Source organism: Microplitis mediator, chromosome 3, assembly GCF_029852145.1.
Source record: "Microplitis mediator isolate UGA2020A chromosome 3, iyMicMedi2.1, whole genome shotgun sequence".
Lineage (NCBI taxonomy): Eukaryota > Metazoa > Arthropoda > Insecta > Hymenoptera > Braconidae > Microplitis > Microplitis mediator.
The window spans coordinates 118,119-133,704 of NC_079971.1; the positions used below are offsets into that span (position 1 = coordinate 118,119).

The 15,586-nt window shown below is 26.3% G+C and overlaps 5 protein-coding genes across 8 annotated transcripts; 2 read left to right on the forward strand and 3 right to left on the reverse strand.

Annotated features, from left to right (window-relative positions):
- Positions 1-2,757: 2,757 nt before the first annotated feature.
- LOC130664852 (superoxide dismutase [Cu-Zn]-like) lies at positions 2,758-4,651 on the reverse strand. 2 transcript variants are annotated; one of them, XM_057464993.1, is made up of 3 exons: positions 4,628-4,651; positions 3,326-3,605; positions 2,758-3,254 (listed from the first exon to the last, which is right to left on the reverse strand). In XM_057464993.1, the coding sequence occupies exons 2-3, from the start codon at positions 3,587-3,589 to the stop codon at positions 3,000-3,002; spliced, it is 519 nt and encodes a 172-aa protein (XP_057320976.1). In that variant the 5' UTR covers positions 3,590-3,605; positions 4,628-4,651; the 3' UTR covers positions 2,758-2,999. The 2 variants fall into 2 exon arrangements, with proteins under 2 accessions (XP_057320976.1, XP_057320975.1); XM_057464992.1 differs by lacking the exon at positions 4,628-4,651 and adding an exon at positions 4,180-4,337.
- Positions 4,652-5,264: 613 nt separating this feature from the next.
- On the reverse strand, positions 5,265-6,782 carry LOC130664851 (tetraspanin-9). The gene is made up of 5 exons (XM_057464991.1): positions 6,472-6,782; positions 6,219-6,407; positions 5,967-6,134; positions 5,649-5,867; positions 5,265-5,580 (listed from the first exon to the last, which is right to left on the reverse strand). The coding sequence occupies exons 1-5, from the start codon at positions 6,532-6,534 to the stop codon at positions 5,518-5,520; spliced, it is 702 nt and encodes a 233-aa protein (XP_057320974.1). The 5' UTR covers positions 6,535-6,782; the 3' UTR covers positions 5,265-5,517.
- Positions 6,783-7,511: 729 nt separating this feature from the next.
- Positions 7,512-11,400, forward strand: LOC130664859 (ARF GTPase-activating protein GIT1). The gene is made up of 10 exons (XM_057465009.1): positions 7,512-7,807; positions 7,991-8,124; positions 8,206-8,318; positions 8,396-8,713; positions 8,781-9,043; positions 9,486-9,686; positions 9,766-9,938; positions 10,032-10,388; positions 10,477-10,716; positions 10,792-11,400. Exons 1-10 carry the CDS (start codon positions 7,747-7,749, stop codon positions 10,990-10,992), a joined length of 2,061 nt encoding a protein of 686 aa, XP_057320992.1. The 5' UTR covers positions 7,512-7,746; the 3' UTR covers positions 10,993-11,400.
- Positions 10,787-13,287, reverse strand: LOC130664875 (dynein axonemal light chain 4). The gene is made up of 3 exons (XM_057465047.1): positions 13,110-13,287; positions 12,919-13,039; positions 10,787-12,808 (listed from the first exon to the last, which is right to left on the reverse strand). Exons 2-3 carry the CDS (start codon positions 12,976-12,978, stop codon positions 12,560-12,562), a joined length of 309 nt encoding a protein of 102 aa, XP_057321030.1. The 5' UTR covers positions 12,979-13,039; positions 13,110-13,287; the 3' UTR covers positions 10,787-12,559.
- A 1-nt stretch (position 13,288) lies between these two features.
- LOC130664865 (probable cytosolic Fe-S cluster assembly factor AGAP009023) lies at positions 13,289-15,359 on the forward strand. 3 transcript variants are annotated; one of them, XM_057465029.1, is made up of 6 exons: positions 13,289-13,421; positions 13,555-13,651; positions 13,723-13,812; positions 13,876-14,557; positions 14,615-14,995; positions 15,065-15,359. In XM_057465029.1, exons 2-6 carry the CDS (start codon positions 13,583-13,585, stop codon positions 15,304-15,306), a joined length of 1,464 nt encoding a protein of 487 aa, XP_057321012.1. In that variant the 5' UTR covers positions 13,289-13,421; positions 13,555-13,582; the 3' UTR covers positions 15,307-15,359. The 3 variants fall into 3 exon arrangements, with proteins under 3 accessions (XP_057321012.1, XP_057321011.1, XP_057321010.1); XM_057465028.1 differs by having other exon boundaries at positions 13,291-13,431; XM_057465027.1 differs by lacking the exon at positions 13,289-13,421 and having other exon boundaries at positions 13,452-13,651.
- Positions 15,360-15,586: the final 227 nt, after the last annotated feature.

A 15,586-nucleotide genomic window follows, 5' to 3' on the forward strand; every position in this document is an offset into this window, starting at 1 on the left:
ATAATTTCTACTAGATAACTTTAATGATTACTAAAATATTTAATTATCAAATAAATAATAAATTTTTAGCTCAATTATCGATAACACTTTTCACAATTTGCTATAGATATTATATGTATTCTAATTCTGCATACACGTCCACTTGTATCTTTAATAAATGTGCGTCCATGTGCGTTCATGGTATATAGACTTCGGCCACACTCGGTTGCAATCGCAAGGGATGCAGAATCGATTTTTTTCTTTCTACCCCTGTTAATAAAGCTAAATCTAAAGCAATAGACAAGAAGACGCCGTCTGACCGCTACGCGTCCGACGACGTTTTCAACCTTTCTACCCTTAATGTTTACTACTAACCATTAACACAAAGTTCATAATAATTTATAATATAGACTTTAAACTCTTTATTCTTGTATTATTTTTTAAAATTATAAGAAAAGCTTTAGACATATTTTTATAAAACAAAAAATATATTATATACCTGAATATTCAATAACATATACAATATTTCTGACATCTATACACTGTCTATTGAATATAGATATGTATAATTTTTTTTATTAAGTCCACAACATAGTTTAAGCACAGCGTGTAGCCTGTTTTACTTAAAAGAAAAAAAAATCTTTTAAAAATTTTTCAACAACTAAACATGATTTTATTGCTTATAATTTTTGTTGTTTTTCAAATAAAAAAAAAAACAGCTAAACGATTTTACAGGTATTGAAAATAATATAGATAGAGTTTTGTTATTTAATTTTTTATAATATAAAAAGATGTATATAGTGAGTTTACAAAGAGTCAAGCATCAGACCGATGAGAAGAGAAAAATATAATAAAAAGATAAGAGCACTTATTCCAGTTAGAACGCACAAACAATCAAGGGTGCTTGGGTGCTTCACTACGGAATACTTGACCCATCTTTTTTTTTTAAGTTTTGTGGTACTTACTGGTAAGCAACAAAGATTTATACAAATACAAATACAAACGAAAGCCCTCGCTGAGGCTACTTTACCATCACTTAATTCTATATGCGACTATCGACTATATTTCTACAACCTGCATTCTACCCCTTTACCCCCGTTATTTTTTTTTAATTCCACCAAAATGGGTTAAATTATATATAATACAAGTATAAAGGTTATTTATTGAGAAATAATTTCTCGACCTAATAACAAGTCCAATTAATAAATCACTTCTGTTAATTGTCTAGTACGAAAGTTTGTAAACATAATAAATTTCAATGATTATAATAAACAAAAGTAATGATTAAGAAAATTAAATGAGAGATTTAGGTATTCATTTTTTCGTTTTCCAACACTTTTTTTTTTTATAAACGAGAAAAAAAAATTTGTCGAGTAATCAGTAAATAAATAATAAAAGTTGATGACCGTAAATCATAGCAAACTGAAACTTAATTGAAATACATTATTATTATTATTATTATCATTATTATTACTATTATACTAAATTTAAATTACTCTAAAGATATGAATCCAAGATAAGAAATTATTATGATTATAATCGGTGATAACGACTTACAGGGAACTGTAGTTACATACTTTAATCAACAACTCATGACATCTGTCGGATTTATATTAAAAATTTTAAATAATTAATTAACCAAATTTATCTATTTATTTATTTATTTATTTGTATTTTCGTTTTTTATCTTAATTAAATATTCTAAACCTAAATGATTAAAGTTAAATTAAGTATAATAAATAAATGTAAAACAAACAGGTTTTCTCTTCGCCGAGTACAAGCAAACCCACATAGATGTCATTATCAACGAAAGTGTTCGTTAAACTCAATATATAGATATAGGTATTTATGTATAATAATAATAATAACCATAAGAATATGTATATTGTATTAATGTATAGCTAAATTAAACGGCGCAAGGCGCAGGTGGAAGCAGGTGGAAGATTCAAGCAACCAAGACCAGCAGATGTTAGAGTAAGAAAAACCACAAAAATCTTAACAAAAGATTAACAGTCATCATCAAAATTAAATAAAAACAACAGTTTGCGTTAGTTTTTATTTTTTGTTCCTGCTGATGATGATGATGATGATTATTATGATTATGATTATGATTATGATGGTGTTGCTACTAAATATTGCTCATGATAATGCATTTCTTGTATTTTTTATTTAGAATATACTCAATACTTTTATTTTTTTTTTTTATTACAGTAAAGTTTAATAAAAAGAAGAAAACATCTCATGTCTTAGTTTAATTAATTTATACACAAGTTTAAGTACACTACTTTAGTTAAATTTTTAAGCTAAGGTTTAAAAATAAGTACTATATTGTAATATATAACCTGAAGAAAAAAAAAAAAAAATGAAATATTGAAAACATTTAACGGTATAAAGATAAAGATACAAAAAATTAAGTATCATTTTTACTAATTTAAAAAAAATTGAAGGCAAATAAAATAATCGACGGTATAAGTACGGAAACATGACCAACGGAAATTGACGATCCGAATGATGAATAACTTTCTTCCGGAGATCTGAAAAATAATTTATTATTATGTATACATATATTATTTGGTTGGAAAGGATATAAAGGAAAATGATAATCTATAGATTTAAATATGTAATAAAATTAATATACATAGTGTTAAACATTTTATTGAATATATTATTATTAGTGACATGAAAACAGCCAAAACTAAATACTTTAAGATTAATTTATTATTTTTATTTAATCAAACGTTTACGTATGATAATTTTTAATAAAACAAAATTATATGATTATTTTTAATTTTATTATTATTATTAATAATCATAACTATTTAAAATCATTCAATTACGATATATATTATATGGATACATATATATTAATTTTATTATCACAAACACTAAAATTTTTTCGATCCTTGATACACGACTAAGACTGTTATTTTTTAATATATATTTGAAAAAAAAATGATAATGATAATAATGTATATATTTAATTTTCTTTCTGTTCCTTGTTGATGATGATATTTTCTCGCTTACATAATTCCAATAACACCACAGCTCCAACGAGTACCGGCATTTCCAGTTGTTTTTGATAACTCATGTCCTCCTTTACCAAAATCATCAACACCTGAATGAACAACAACAGCACGTCCAATAATGCTGTATGGTCCAGATAGAGAGATCATTTTATCAACAATATTTACGTTGGCAACACCTTGAGCTGTTGCTTCAATATTTCCAAGATCTCCAATATGTCTTACAGTGTCTGTTGGTGCTCCATGTTCTTGCTAAAATTATTATTATTATTATTATTATAAATAAAAATAATGACGACGATGATGATGATGATATTAATTACATTTTCGGGATTATAGTGTCCACCAGTGGAAGTACAGTTGTCGGTAAGATCTCCTTTCTCATGAATGTGGAATCCATGTTTACCCTGAGTAAGTCCATTAATTGTTCCAGTAACTGTTACAGGCCCAGTCGGATTACTTTGGACAAATTTAATATTTCCAGTGACAAATTTCGTACTGTCGTGTGGCATGAGTTTCACAACTGCAACAATATCTTTACTAACTGCCACGGCAACAAAGGCCAACAGCAATATCACTGATTTCATTTTTTTTTCTTGTTTTCTATTAAAAATGAAAATAATAAAACTCATGTATAATCGCGTGTTATTCAGTAAAACTGTCATAATATTAATATATATTTAAAAACTCAAAATTTAGTTTTTATGTCTACTTATTATCAATCATTTTTAAAAAATTGTACAACTGAAATTCCCTCTACAATTAATATTATTATTATTGTTTTATATTTTTACTATCAATGAGTAATAACTTGACGGGCTAATTATTATTTTTTTTTTCCATACATTGTTCTGAATACTCGAGCATATCGACCTCGACATTCCCCAGGAAATATCGATCCTGTGATTGTTAGAATACTTGATATTCACAGATATTGTAATATAAATACTGTATGTATTTTTTTTTTTTTTTTTTTTCAAAGTCCAACATCAACAGACGATAATCTGATTAAGCTTACTATATGTTATAATGTATATTTATATTTTTAAGATAATACAAAATTATTTGCTCAACATATGTATAATATATCCAAGGATTAAAATATATACATATATATAAATAAAATTATTAAATTTATAAAATAAAAATAATAATAAATAAGTGAAAGTATACCAACCAAAGTACAACTATATGGTCTCACAGCACTGATATAAACTGAATAAAAATATATGCGTTACGATCTACTTATATGAGTAGATCTGATGTACCTCATCCCCCCATTCCCTCATCTCCTCAAGTCCTTATCCCCTCATCGGGTCATCAAGTCAACAGCAACTCGTTCCTCGTTACCCTCAATCTAATTCTTATTAGCTTATTAGCTTATTACTTATCATTTGGAGGATGAATAAACTACCCTATTCGAATTGAATAATCTAAGCTCATCACACTGAATGAATGAGTCCCCAGGCGAGTAAGTCGACTAGATGCTCTATAGAACCTTACACTGCTTTACTTATTTACTTATTTACTTTTACCGTCACTCTATTAAGTTAATACTCTATCCCTCAATACAATCATCAATAAATTATATTAATAATAATAATAATATTAATGTTAACACTTACAAAAATAATATTTGTATATTTGGTTGGTAAACGTTAGTAGCATTATACTTAAACAATTAATTTCGATGCATGTAATATAAAAATTTTCACGCATATCACCTTAAGTTATATATATATATATATATGTGTGGACATATTCATACAACACTGGTTCTTCAACTAGCTCACCTTCAGACAAGACGTAATCATTGACTGGTATACTTTCAAAAAAAATAATAATAACAATAATAAAATAGTATATATTCTTTAAATGAAATAAAGTATGTCATTAAAAAAATTCGTAAATATTTATCACAGAAAATCTAGATTATTATAAACTGAATTAATCTAATTTCCGACTATCAAAGCACATCACAATAATACTCTTGTCAAAGATAAATTCATTGTGACAAATAACGTCAATTACTACATGAATGATGATGATGATAATGATAATAATGACGATACGAATAAACTGTGATGACTAAGAGTATGAATTTAGTCTAGTGCGGATAAAAATTATATTATAGGCCAACGAGTTACTCACAAATCTTCAAAAACTTTATTATTTTCATCAAGTCACACAAATATATTATACAATAATTTTTAATAAGTAGTATATTATCAAATTTTTTTTTTTTCATAGCATTTCAAATATAATAGTAATTAAAATAGTCGATAAATACAATAATTGATGTTTTATAGGAAAATATTTAAACATTAAAGCTGGATAAAAGATCAATATTAATAGAAAAAAAAAAAAAAAGCTAAATTAGAATACTGCAACTCGATTTAATGATTGTTATCACATCTATATATCACACTTTTAATAAATAAAATTATATTATTATTTTTTTCTCAAATTTATTATCTTGTAAAGAAAAAAAAATAATAACGAATTATGGTTTATTTCATGACGTTGATTCTCTTTTAATAGTTGTTGCGAGGGAAAAACCCAGAATCACACCGATGATCTATATAGACAAAATAAAAATAATAAAACAAATATTTATACGTATATATATGTACATGAGTTACTTACTTCAATAATTGCAATTCCAATCCCGACTCCCATCAGTACCTTAGAATTTTCACGAATTTTTGTTTCAAGAATATCATAACAACCATTCTCATAAACTGTAGGATTCTCGTTTACAAAACATGGAGTTGTTGAAGTATCTTGACAACAAGACTGTGGAAGTTCTGGTCCACCCATAGGTTCATTCCAATCATCTGCAGAATCTACACCACAGCAGTGAAACTAAAATTTTATAATTTTTTATTATATTAATCCTGGAGATAAAGGAAAAAAAAAATAAAAAATAATAAAATAATAACGATAGTAATAAAACAAACATACATGTTTCTGAATAGAATTCCAAGCATTTCCATCTTCTTCAGCTTTATATTTTTGTAATGCTTCTCTCAATCCAGTTCTCAATACATCCGAAACATCAGATCTAAATACAGCAACAGCTATACCGATCGCAAGTTGGACAGTAAAAATGGTAAGTAACGCGACTGAAAACTAATTAATTATTTATAATTAGTTACTTATAAGTTTAAAAAAATAAAAAATAAACCAATAATAAATGTTATTTGTTATACATACTACAATAAGTAAAAAGTGTTTTTCTTTTAATGCTCCATAGCATCCTAAAAAGGAAGTTATAAAGACAATCATTCCAACAATTATCAAAAGAATTGGTGGAGCTAATATTCTTCCTTGCATAAAGTGACTGTAATTAGTAACATCTGCGAGAACTATACATCCTGTTACCAGTATTCCAAATCCTGAAATCTGAAATAAATATTTTTTTAAAATATTCATTTATTATATATAATAAATATAAAATTATTATTACCGCAAAAATACAGTTGAAAAAAATAAGAAGGTACTTTACAGTATTCATTCCACAGGATTCCATAGTTGCTATTGTATTTATTTAAATTGATAGTATATTCAAATTTAAAAAAAAATAAAAAAAAATAATAAAAATACAAGCCAAAAAAATTTATTGGATAAACAATGTTGAGACTTCCGCGCGTAGATAGTTTGTGATACTACTAATAAAATAAAGGGGAAAATTAAAATTTGCAAATCGATTAGCTTCTACATAGCGAGCTTTTATCAATTATGTATGACATTGTCCAGTACAGGACACCAATGCTGAACTGGAGAACGTGGGGATTCTCATGTGCCAATTGGTCAACTTGCTTTTAGACACGTTATGTTTATAATCCTTGTCACCATGGATACAACTATTGCTAATAAAAATACCTATTATTAAATATTTAAACAAGGAAAAAAAAAGTTAAAACAATACACATAGAAAAATAATTACGCATACGTATCATATCTCTACTCCTAATATAATCATCTGTTCTGTATACAGAAGTATATATTATATATATATATACATGCTCATAAAGCTGTTTAATAAAATAGAAATGATAAGAATTAAATTAAAAAATCATAACAATATCGAAAGCAACTTTTATTTTTAATAAACAATTAAAAATTATTTAATTTGCAATATTTATCATACCGCTTCAGTAAAATGGGACCAATTATTAAATATCATTTTTTATGTTATATCTTAATGTAAGTATGATATTTGATTCGAATTTAAATATTATTGAGCTAAAGAAAAAGAAATAAAGGGAAGAGACAACAACAACAACAACAATCAATTGGATTTCGCGGGATGTCGAATCATCGAATGTTGTCGTATTTAAAAAATGCTACATTACCGTCAGCAGTCAGAAAAAACTATTATACCGACACTGAATTACAATCATAACAGAGAAGAGGGCGTAAGAATATTTTTTTTCTTTTCTCAACATACAGCACACACACACGCAATTATTAAAAAAAAAAAAAAAAAAAAAAAAAAAAGTTTCTGTTGACTTGACTGTTATTATTGTACTAATAAGGATCTGCAGCAAAGTGCTGGTAGGGGATATACATTTTTTTGTTCTCATCCTCATCGTTATTCTCGTTTTTCGTCACAGATGAGATAAACAGAAAATTTATTATTTTTTTTTTTCTTTGTTTAAATTATTATTTGTAAATATATCATTTAAGTTTTTATTAAAAATATAATCATAAATATTTTGCTTTAAAAATAAATAATAAAATGTCACGACCCAAGTATAAAACATCAACATCCAGTATCTGTGCTGACTGTGGAGCTCTTGGTAAAAAAATATTATTAATTTTAAAATTATTTAATTTTTACAATGACACTATTTATTTCACAGTCTTTTATTTTATTTTATTTCAATATCATACTTATCTTTTTTATATTATTATTATTTTTATTGTTGTTATTGTTGTTGTACAAATAATAAAAATTATAATTAATACGTATTGTATTGAAGAACCAGGATGGGCATCTATCAATAGAGCTATTTTATTGTGCGACGAGTGTTGCAGTATACATAGAAGTCTTGGTAGACACGTTTCACATGTTAAATCTCTCCATAAAGGATTTTGGAGTAGTTATTTACTGACCGTAACTATTATTCATAATTTTTTAAATAAATAAATAAATAAATAAATGTTATTATTATTATTATTATTATTATTATTTCAGATGGTACATACTTTAAATGACAATGGAGCAAATAATATATGGGAATATTCACTTCTTGATTCAAATAATTCAAAAGTAAATCGAAAAAAACCTCAGCCAAAAGATCCATTATAGTACGATTAAAATAAATATTATTCTAATAATAGTAATAACTATAATAATAATAAAAATATAATAAATTATACTGCAGCCCTGTAAAAGCAGATTTTATTCGTGCAAAACATCAACAATTGGCATTTGTATTGCGACCAAGTAAAGATGAATCTTGCAGCGAAGAAGAATTGAGTAAACAATTACACAGCAGCGTGAGAACTAGTAATTTGGAAACTTCTCTTCGACTTATAGTACAAGGAGGAAATCCAAATTATTTTTACAAAGAAAAAGGTACAACTCCATTACACGTTGCAGCTAGAGCTGGTCAAGCACTTGAATTGGAATTACTTATTGCCAATGGAGGAAATCCTAATCTGGTTGATTCTAATGGGCACACACCCGCTGAAATTGCTAGGTATAATAATAATAATAATAATTATTATTATTAATATAAATATAAATACTTTTAATAATTTATATAGGATAACAGGGCACTTGGATTTAGCTGAAAGACTGATTGAATGTATGTATCAAGTTACCGATAGATTAACTTATTTTATATGTTCACGTAAACCAGACCATCGAACAACTGAGCATTTAATTATTCCCGAGTGGTCTGAAACATTGGAAAGAAATGAATTAACTAATGAAGCACGTAATCGGCTTAAAATGTTACCAAATAATTTACTTGAAGAATTAACGATGGATGTTTATGACGAAGTAGACCGCCGAGAAGTTGAAGCTGGTTAGTCAAATTATTATTATTCATTTAATAACAATCTCAACTGACAGTTATTAATTTTTTATTATTACTATTATTATAGTCAATATTTAATAGCACAAATATATACATTTATTATAAAATTATGTAGTTTAAATTTCATATAATAACAAGTAAAAAACTATAAATTTATATAGTGATTAATTTTTATCATTATTTATCATTGTTGTTTTATTTTTACTTATTAATGTGCATGATTTTTTTTTTTTTTCCTTTATGATGCTACAAAGGAACGGTGAGTAGAATTAGAATAAACTTGTTTAAACTAGACTCAATGTTCTCAAATATTTAGTTTATTTTAGTAGCATATTTTTTTTAGTATAATATGTAATATAATTAGCTTTTTTTTTTTTAATCTTTTTCTATAGTGCATTTATTAAATATTGTTTAAAATTTATAAAACTAGTATGGCTATCAAGCACAACTCTTCCTGAAAGAAGTACTGCTGTTCCTTTTCTACCAGTAAATCCATATCTATCATCAACAAGAAATCAAGGAAGACAAAAATTGGCACGATTTACTCCACAAGAATTTGCAACACTTATTGTTGATATTCTTACGGAAGCTGCACGTCGTCATATGCAAGCTAATTGCACACCTCTTCAAGGTGTGTTTATTTTTTTTTTTTTCTTTAATTAATGTATTATCATTGTCTACATTGATACTAAATTATTATTTATTTTAAGATCCAGTTGTATCAGCTCTTAAAAAAGAACAACGAACAAATAAAAATTGTGGATCACAGACTTCAGACGATGAGCCATTATACGACAGTGTCGCGTCTGACGATGACTACATAATGCTTGGAGGAAGTGATACCAACAATACTAATTCAGAGTCATTAAACAATGATAATGAGGTAAAATAATAATTATAAATTTATTACTTTATTACTCCATGTATATGAGGTAATTTAATTTAATTATTATTTATTTTAAATTAAATTAAACAGAAAACAGTGGGACCAACAGGAAAAGGTCAACCTGCTGTTATTCAAGTTCTTAAGAAGCAGCTAAATATATCCGAATCAACGATTAAAAGTTTACATGATGAAATTGATAATTTTAAACAAACTATTGAGCAGCTAACATTAGAAAATCGCCAATTAAAAAGTATTATTGATATATATGTTAAACCAAAGCTTCCACAATCTTATGATACTGTTAATGGACATACTGATGATATTGAACAAGAGCCAGTATTAGATTCTATTGATAATAAATCCCAGTCACGTCTAAATCAAAGACCAGCATCTATGTACGAAACACGTCAAGGATTTAAAAAAACTGGACCATGGAATGTTTCATTGGTAAAACTAATATTACTTTATTCTCAATTCAAAATTTTTACTATTTAAATATATTAATAATAATTATTATTTTTTTTTTTCTTTTAAGAAAAGAGATGATGAACTTGCAGAGCTTGAAACTCGATCAAATATTGAACAAAAATTATGGGAATGTCAAAAAATAAATTTGCCAACAATTGATCAAGTGACTCGACGTACAGATCAAGTTACTAAAGGAATCCAAGAACTCTGGATGGCGATGCAAGATCCTACTAATAAACAAGTATTTGTGCCATGCGGTGAAAAAATTCGTATTGCTGTAACTGAATTAACGACTATATTTTCACAGGTTAATATATTAATTTATTTTATTTTTTTTTCAAACTATTATTTTTTTATTTATTTGTTTTGAATAAACACACAGAGTTCATTGGATGAAATAATTAGAGCAGCATTGAGGCAGCTAAATGGAAATACAGGAAGACTTCAAACAGAATGTGCAAGTCTTGAACGTTGTACAAATGACTCTGAGCATACGAAACGTTGTCTTCAGCAAGTGCGATGTTGTGCCTATGATATTGCCAAAGCTACAAAGCTCCTGGTTACTCATTTTCAATCATTATAGTCATACAAATAGTCTTATATTTATTAAATTAACATTTTTATAAATAATTATATGCATGATTGTTGAAAAAATAACTGATATTATTAAATCTTATTAATAATTAATATTTTTTTTTCTTTTTAACTAAATATACCACCACTTTATTAATTATTATTTGTCAATTCAATAATGAAACTAAAAAAAAAATATTAACAGAGACTGAGTAGTTGATATAAGCATCCTAATTGCTTCTCTTCCTTCCCAAGTGCAATTAGTAAAACGAAAAAATAATAATAATAATTAACGATTTATTTTTATTAATAATTGACTTTTTTTTTGAGTGTCGACATATTTAAAATGTTTTACCATAATGTGTTGTTATAATAATTGTATTAAAACTGACAAACAAATATATATATTCAACTTTTACCCAACTCTATTTTTTTTTATATATATATTTATATTAATTATTCTAAAACAATTGAATAACATAGCATATAATTGTATAATATTAATAATATATTTATATCATTAACTGAATTGGTGATATATAAAAAATAAAATTACAAAATGTCTTTTGGTCAAGTTAAAAAGGAAATAAAAGATAAAGTATCACATACATATTCTTTATGCAAATTAACTGATATGCCAGAGGATGACATGAAACAAGAAACTATTGATTTGTGTGTGACAGCTACAGAAAAGTATCAAAATAATTATGAGTATGCGGCTAAAATGATAAAACAAAATTTGGATAAAAAATTTGGCGGTCCTTTTCAAGTTGTTGTCGGCGAGTCTTATGGTTTTTATGTTGTCCATCAAGAAAATACACTATTATATATGTTCACAGGTGGTAATATTGCAATACTTATATGGCGGACTGTTTAGAAAATAATATAATCATTTTATAATAGTATATTGTACAACTAGTGCGGTAAGTTGTCGATTGCCCACGAGAGCAAAGTTGAGCGCACGAACGAAGTGAGTGCGCTCATTTGCTCGAGTGGGTAATCGGCAACACCGCACGAATTGAACATACATTTTTTTATTATTAATGCGATATGAGTACTATTTTAGTGCTCGCTGTTTTGTTCCCCAAGTAGCTGTTTGCTCATTCAACTGTTACCGCGACATTTTTGTGGGTTATACGATAATCTGCATATGGCAAGTAAATTTGAGTGCGACAAGTTTACTTGTCGCACTCAAATTTACTTGTCGCACGCAGATAATCGTATAACGCACAAAAATGTCGTGGAAACCGTTGAATGGGCAAACAGCTATTTGGCGAACAAAAGAGCGTGCGCCAAGATAGCACTTATATCGCATGAATGATAAAAAATATTTTATTAGTGATAAATATATTTATATTATATTAATAAATTGCATTTTTTGTTATTTATTTGTACATATTGAGGTAATTTTGAATTTGATTAATTAACAACTATTACAATTATTATTAAAAAAAAAAAAAAAGAATCCTTGGATTTTTAATTAATAGAAATTGTGTACTCATCATCATATAATAATAATAATTATCTTTGGTTTAATATTATCAATTATCACATAATAATATTATATATTGTATTTACTAAGCTGATTTCCATATGCAAATAGCTAAATTACCAGCACAATACATGTAAAGTAAATGTTTTAGTTGATAGGTAATTTCAAATCCGTATCCCTCTCCAACTACAGTATGCCAAGAAGCTCCAAACTTTCTGTCCATTGTCTCTTTAATCATTTTTGAAACACTTTCATAATTATCTGCATATTTTTCAGCAGCTGTAACGCAGAGTTCCATAACTTCTTGTTTCATTTCATCCGACATATCACATTTCTGTAATTATAAATTTATTAATATAATATATACTATACCGCAAGATCAATAATGCCGCGAAATCAATATGTATATTTTAAACAATAAAATTTATAATTTTTGTAACTTACTCGACAAAAAGGGTATGTGTGAAGAATTTTAACAACATCGTCTTTTTTAACTTCTGTCATATTATTTATTATTTTAATTATTAAACTAACAAAATTTATTATAATTTTGTATAATCGATAACTGAAAAATTAACGTAAGTTTTAATATTAAAAGAGTAAATATTTATTTATAACAATTTATTATATATTACAAAGAAACTGGTACACGTCGTCAACGTCGTCAACGTCGTCCACGTCGTTGAGGTCCACACCCTGCTATCTGCTATTGCTGCTAAACATTTCTCTGTTGAAATATCTATGATTCACAACAAAGATTTAATAGGATGGCGCGTTCCGAGTGATCCGAGTTCTCCGAGTGGTCGCAGTGGGTTGTAAACATTTAAGGGTGGGTGGTAAAAGAGAAAGAGAAAGAGAAAGAGAACGAACATCAATGAACATTATTGTGCTTGTGTCCACACAATCGCCTACAATCGTCAAAGTATACTCTCCCACACACACACATAGTAAATACATGTAGATAATAATTTTTTTTATAATACGCTATACAGTCTGAATCGTCATTCGTATCAGTATAGCCCTCAATCTCCATCTCTATATTCTCTATATATGTAATATTATTTAATTTTTTTTTAATAGTGTTGATACTCAATATTAATTGAAAATAATGGGTGAATCTCGATTTAGTGGAGCTCTTCAAATAACAAATCTAGATGATTTTATAACACCTTCACAGGTGAGAGTAGAATATAAAAAAAAAAAAAATAGGTTAGAATAAATGATAATTTATTTAATTATTTTCATTAGGAATGTGTAAAACCTGTAGAATATAAAAAACGATATGATACTGGTGCTAAAATAAAAATACAATCCAAAGAATATGTAGAAATAAATAAGGTAATAGATATATTTATTAATAAATTAATTAAGTATGATTAATTATTTATTATTTATCATCAGAAAGAGAGTGAAAAATTGGAAAAAGTTGAAATAACTTTAGCTGATTGTCTAGCATGCAGTGGATGTATAACTTCAGCTGAAAGTGTCCTGGTATCTCAACAAAATCAACAAGAGCTTTATCGTATTTTTAAAGATAAAAAAAATCAACAAGGAAATTCAATAAAACTAATCGTTGTAAGTTTATCAGTCCAACCAATTTTGTCACTTGCTGAAAGATATAATTTAGAACCTGAGGATGCTGCTTTAAGACTTTCTGGATACTTTAGAGAACTTGGAGCAGATATTATTCTTGATATGACTGCAGCTGATGATTTAGCTTTACTTGAAAGTGGAAAAGAATTTGTTAAACGATACAATAATTATAAAAATAATTTAAATAACAAAGAAAAAGATAAAGATAAAGAAATACCGATGCTTGCTTCATCATGCCCAGGTTGGATTTGTTATGCTGAAAAAACTCATGGTAATTTTATCTTACCTTACATCAGTAATACTAAATCACCACAACAAATAATAGGATCACTTGTTAAATATCATTTATCACAATTAAAAAACATATCCCCTGAAAATATATATCATGTAACATTGATGCCGTGCTATGACAAAAAATTGGAAGCATACAGAGATGATTTTTTTAATAAATCAATTAATTCACGAGATGTTGACTGTGTTATAACTTCGAGTGAGTAAAAATAATGAAAAATTTATAATTTTTTTTTTAAATTAATTTATTTTTCAGTTGAATTGGAACAAATGTTGGAACAGGAAAATAAAAAATTAAATGATTTTCAAGCAAATAAAATAGATTTACCTTTTGGTGAAATTAATTGTTTTAACAAATCAAAACATATATTTAGTCATTCAGGTAGTGGATCAGGTGGATATGCTGAATTTATATTCAAATATGCTGCTAAAAATTTATTTCAAATGACAGACGTTAAATTACAATTTAAAGATTTAAAAAATCCTGATTTTAAAGAAGCCATTTTAGAAAAAGATGGTAAAGTTTTATTACGATTTGCTATCGCTAATGGATTTAGAAATATTCAAAATCTTGTACAAAAATTAAAAAGAAATAAATGTTTATATCACTATGTTGAAATAATGGCTTGTCCTGCAGGTTAATATTATTATTTTTTTATTTTATTCATCTTTAATTGTAAATTAATGTTTTTTTTTTAAATTTTAGGATGTTTAAATGGTGGAGCACAAATAAGACCTCAAAATGGTTTACCATCTCGTCAATTGGTATCAGTTTTAGAATCTCATTATCGTAAACTCCCAGAGATAAATCCTGAAACTAATTTATTAGTTAAAAAATTATACGATTCGTGGTTAGATGGTGAAGAATCCGATAAAACTTTAGCACTTATTCATACGCAATATCATGAAATTGAAAAAACAAATATTGCTTTAACTATTAAATGGTAAAATAGTTTCATTATTTTGTATATATAATTTAAATAAAAAAAATTAATTTACAATATTGTAATATTATTTATTAATAAAACAAAAGTATTTATACATAGATAACAAATAATAATAATTAAAGCTTTTTAAATTAATAATAAGTAATTAAATTTTTTTAAACTTAAAGATAAATATATAAATACTTATTAATATTTATTTACATAGAATTAGTTGATTGTATTTATTATTAGATTTTTAAAAATAATGACAGTTATCACGTAATAATTATTATATCAATTTA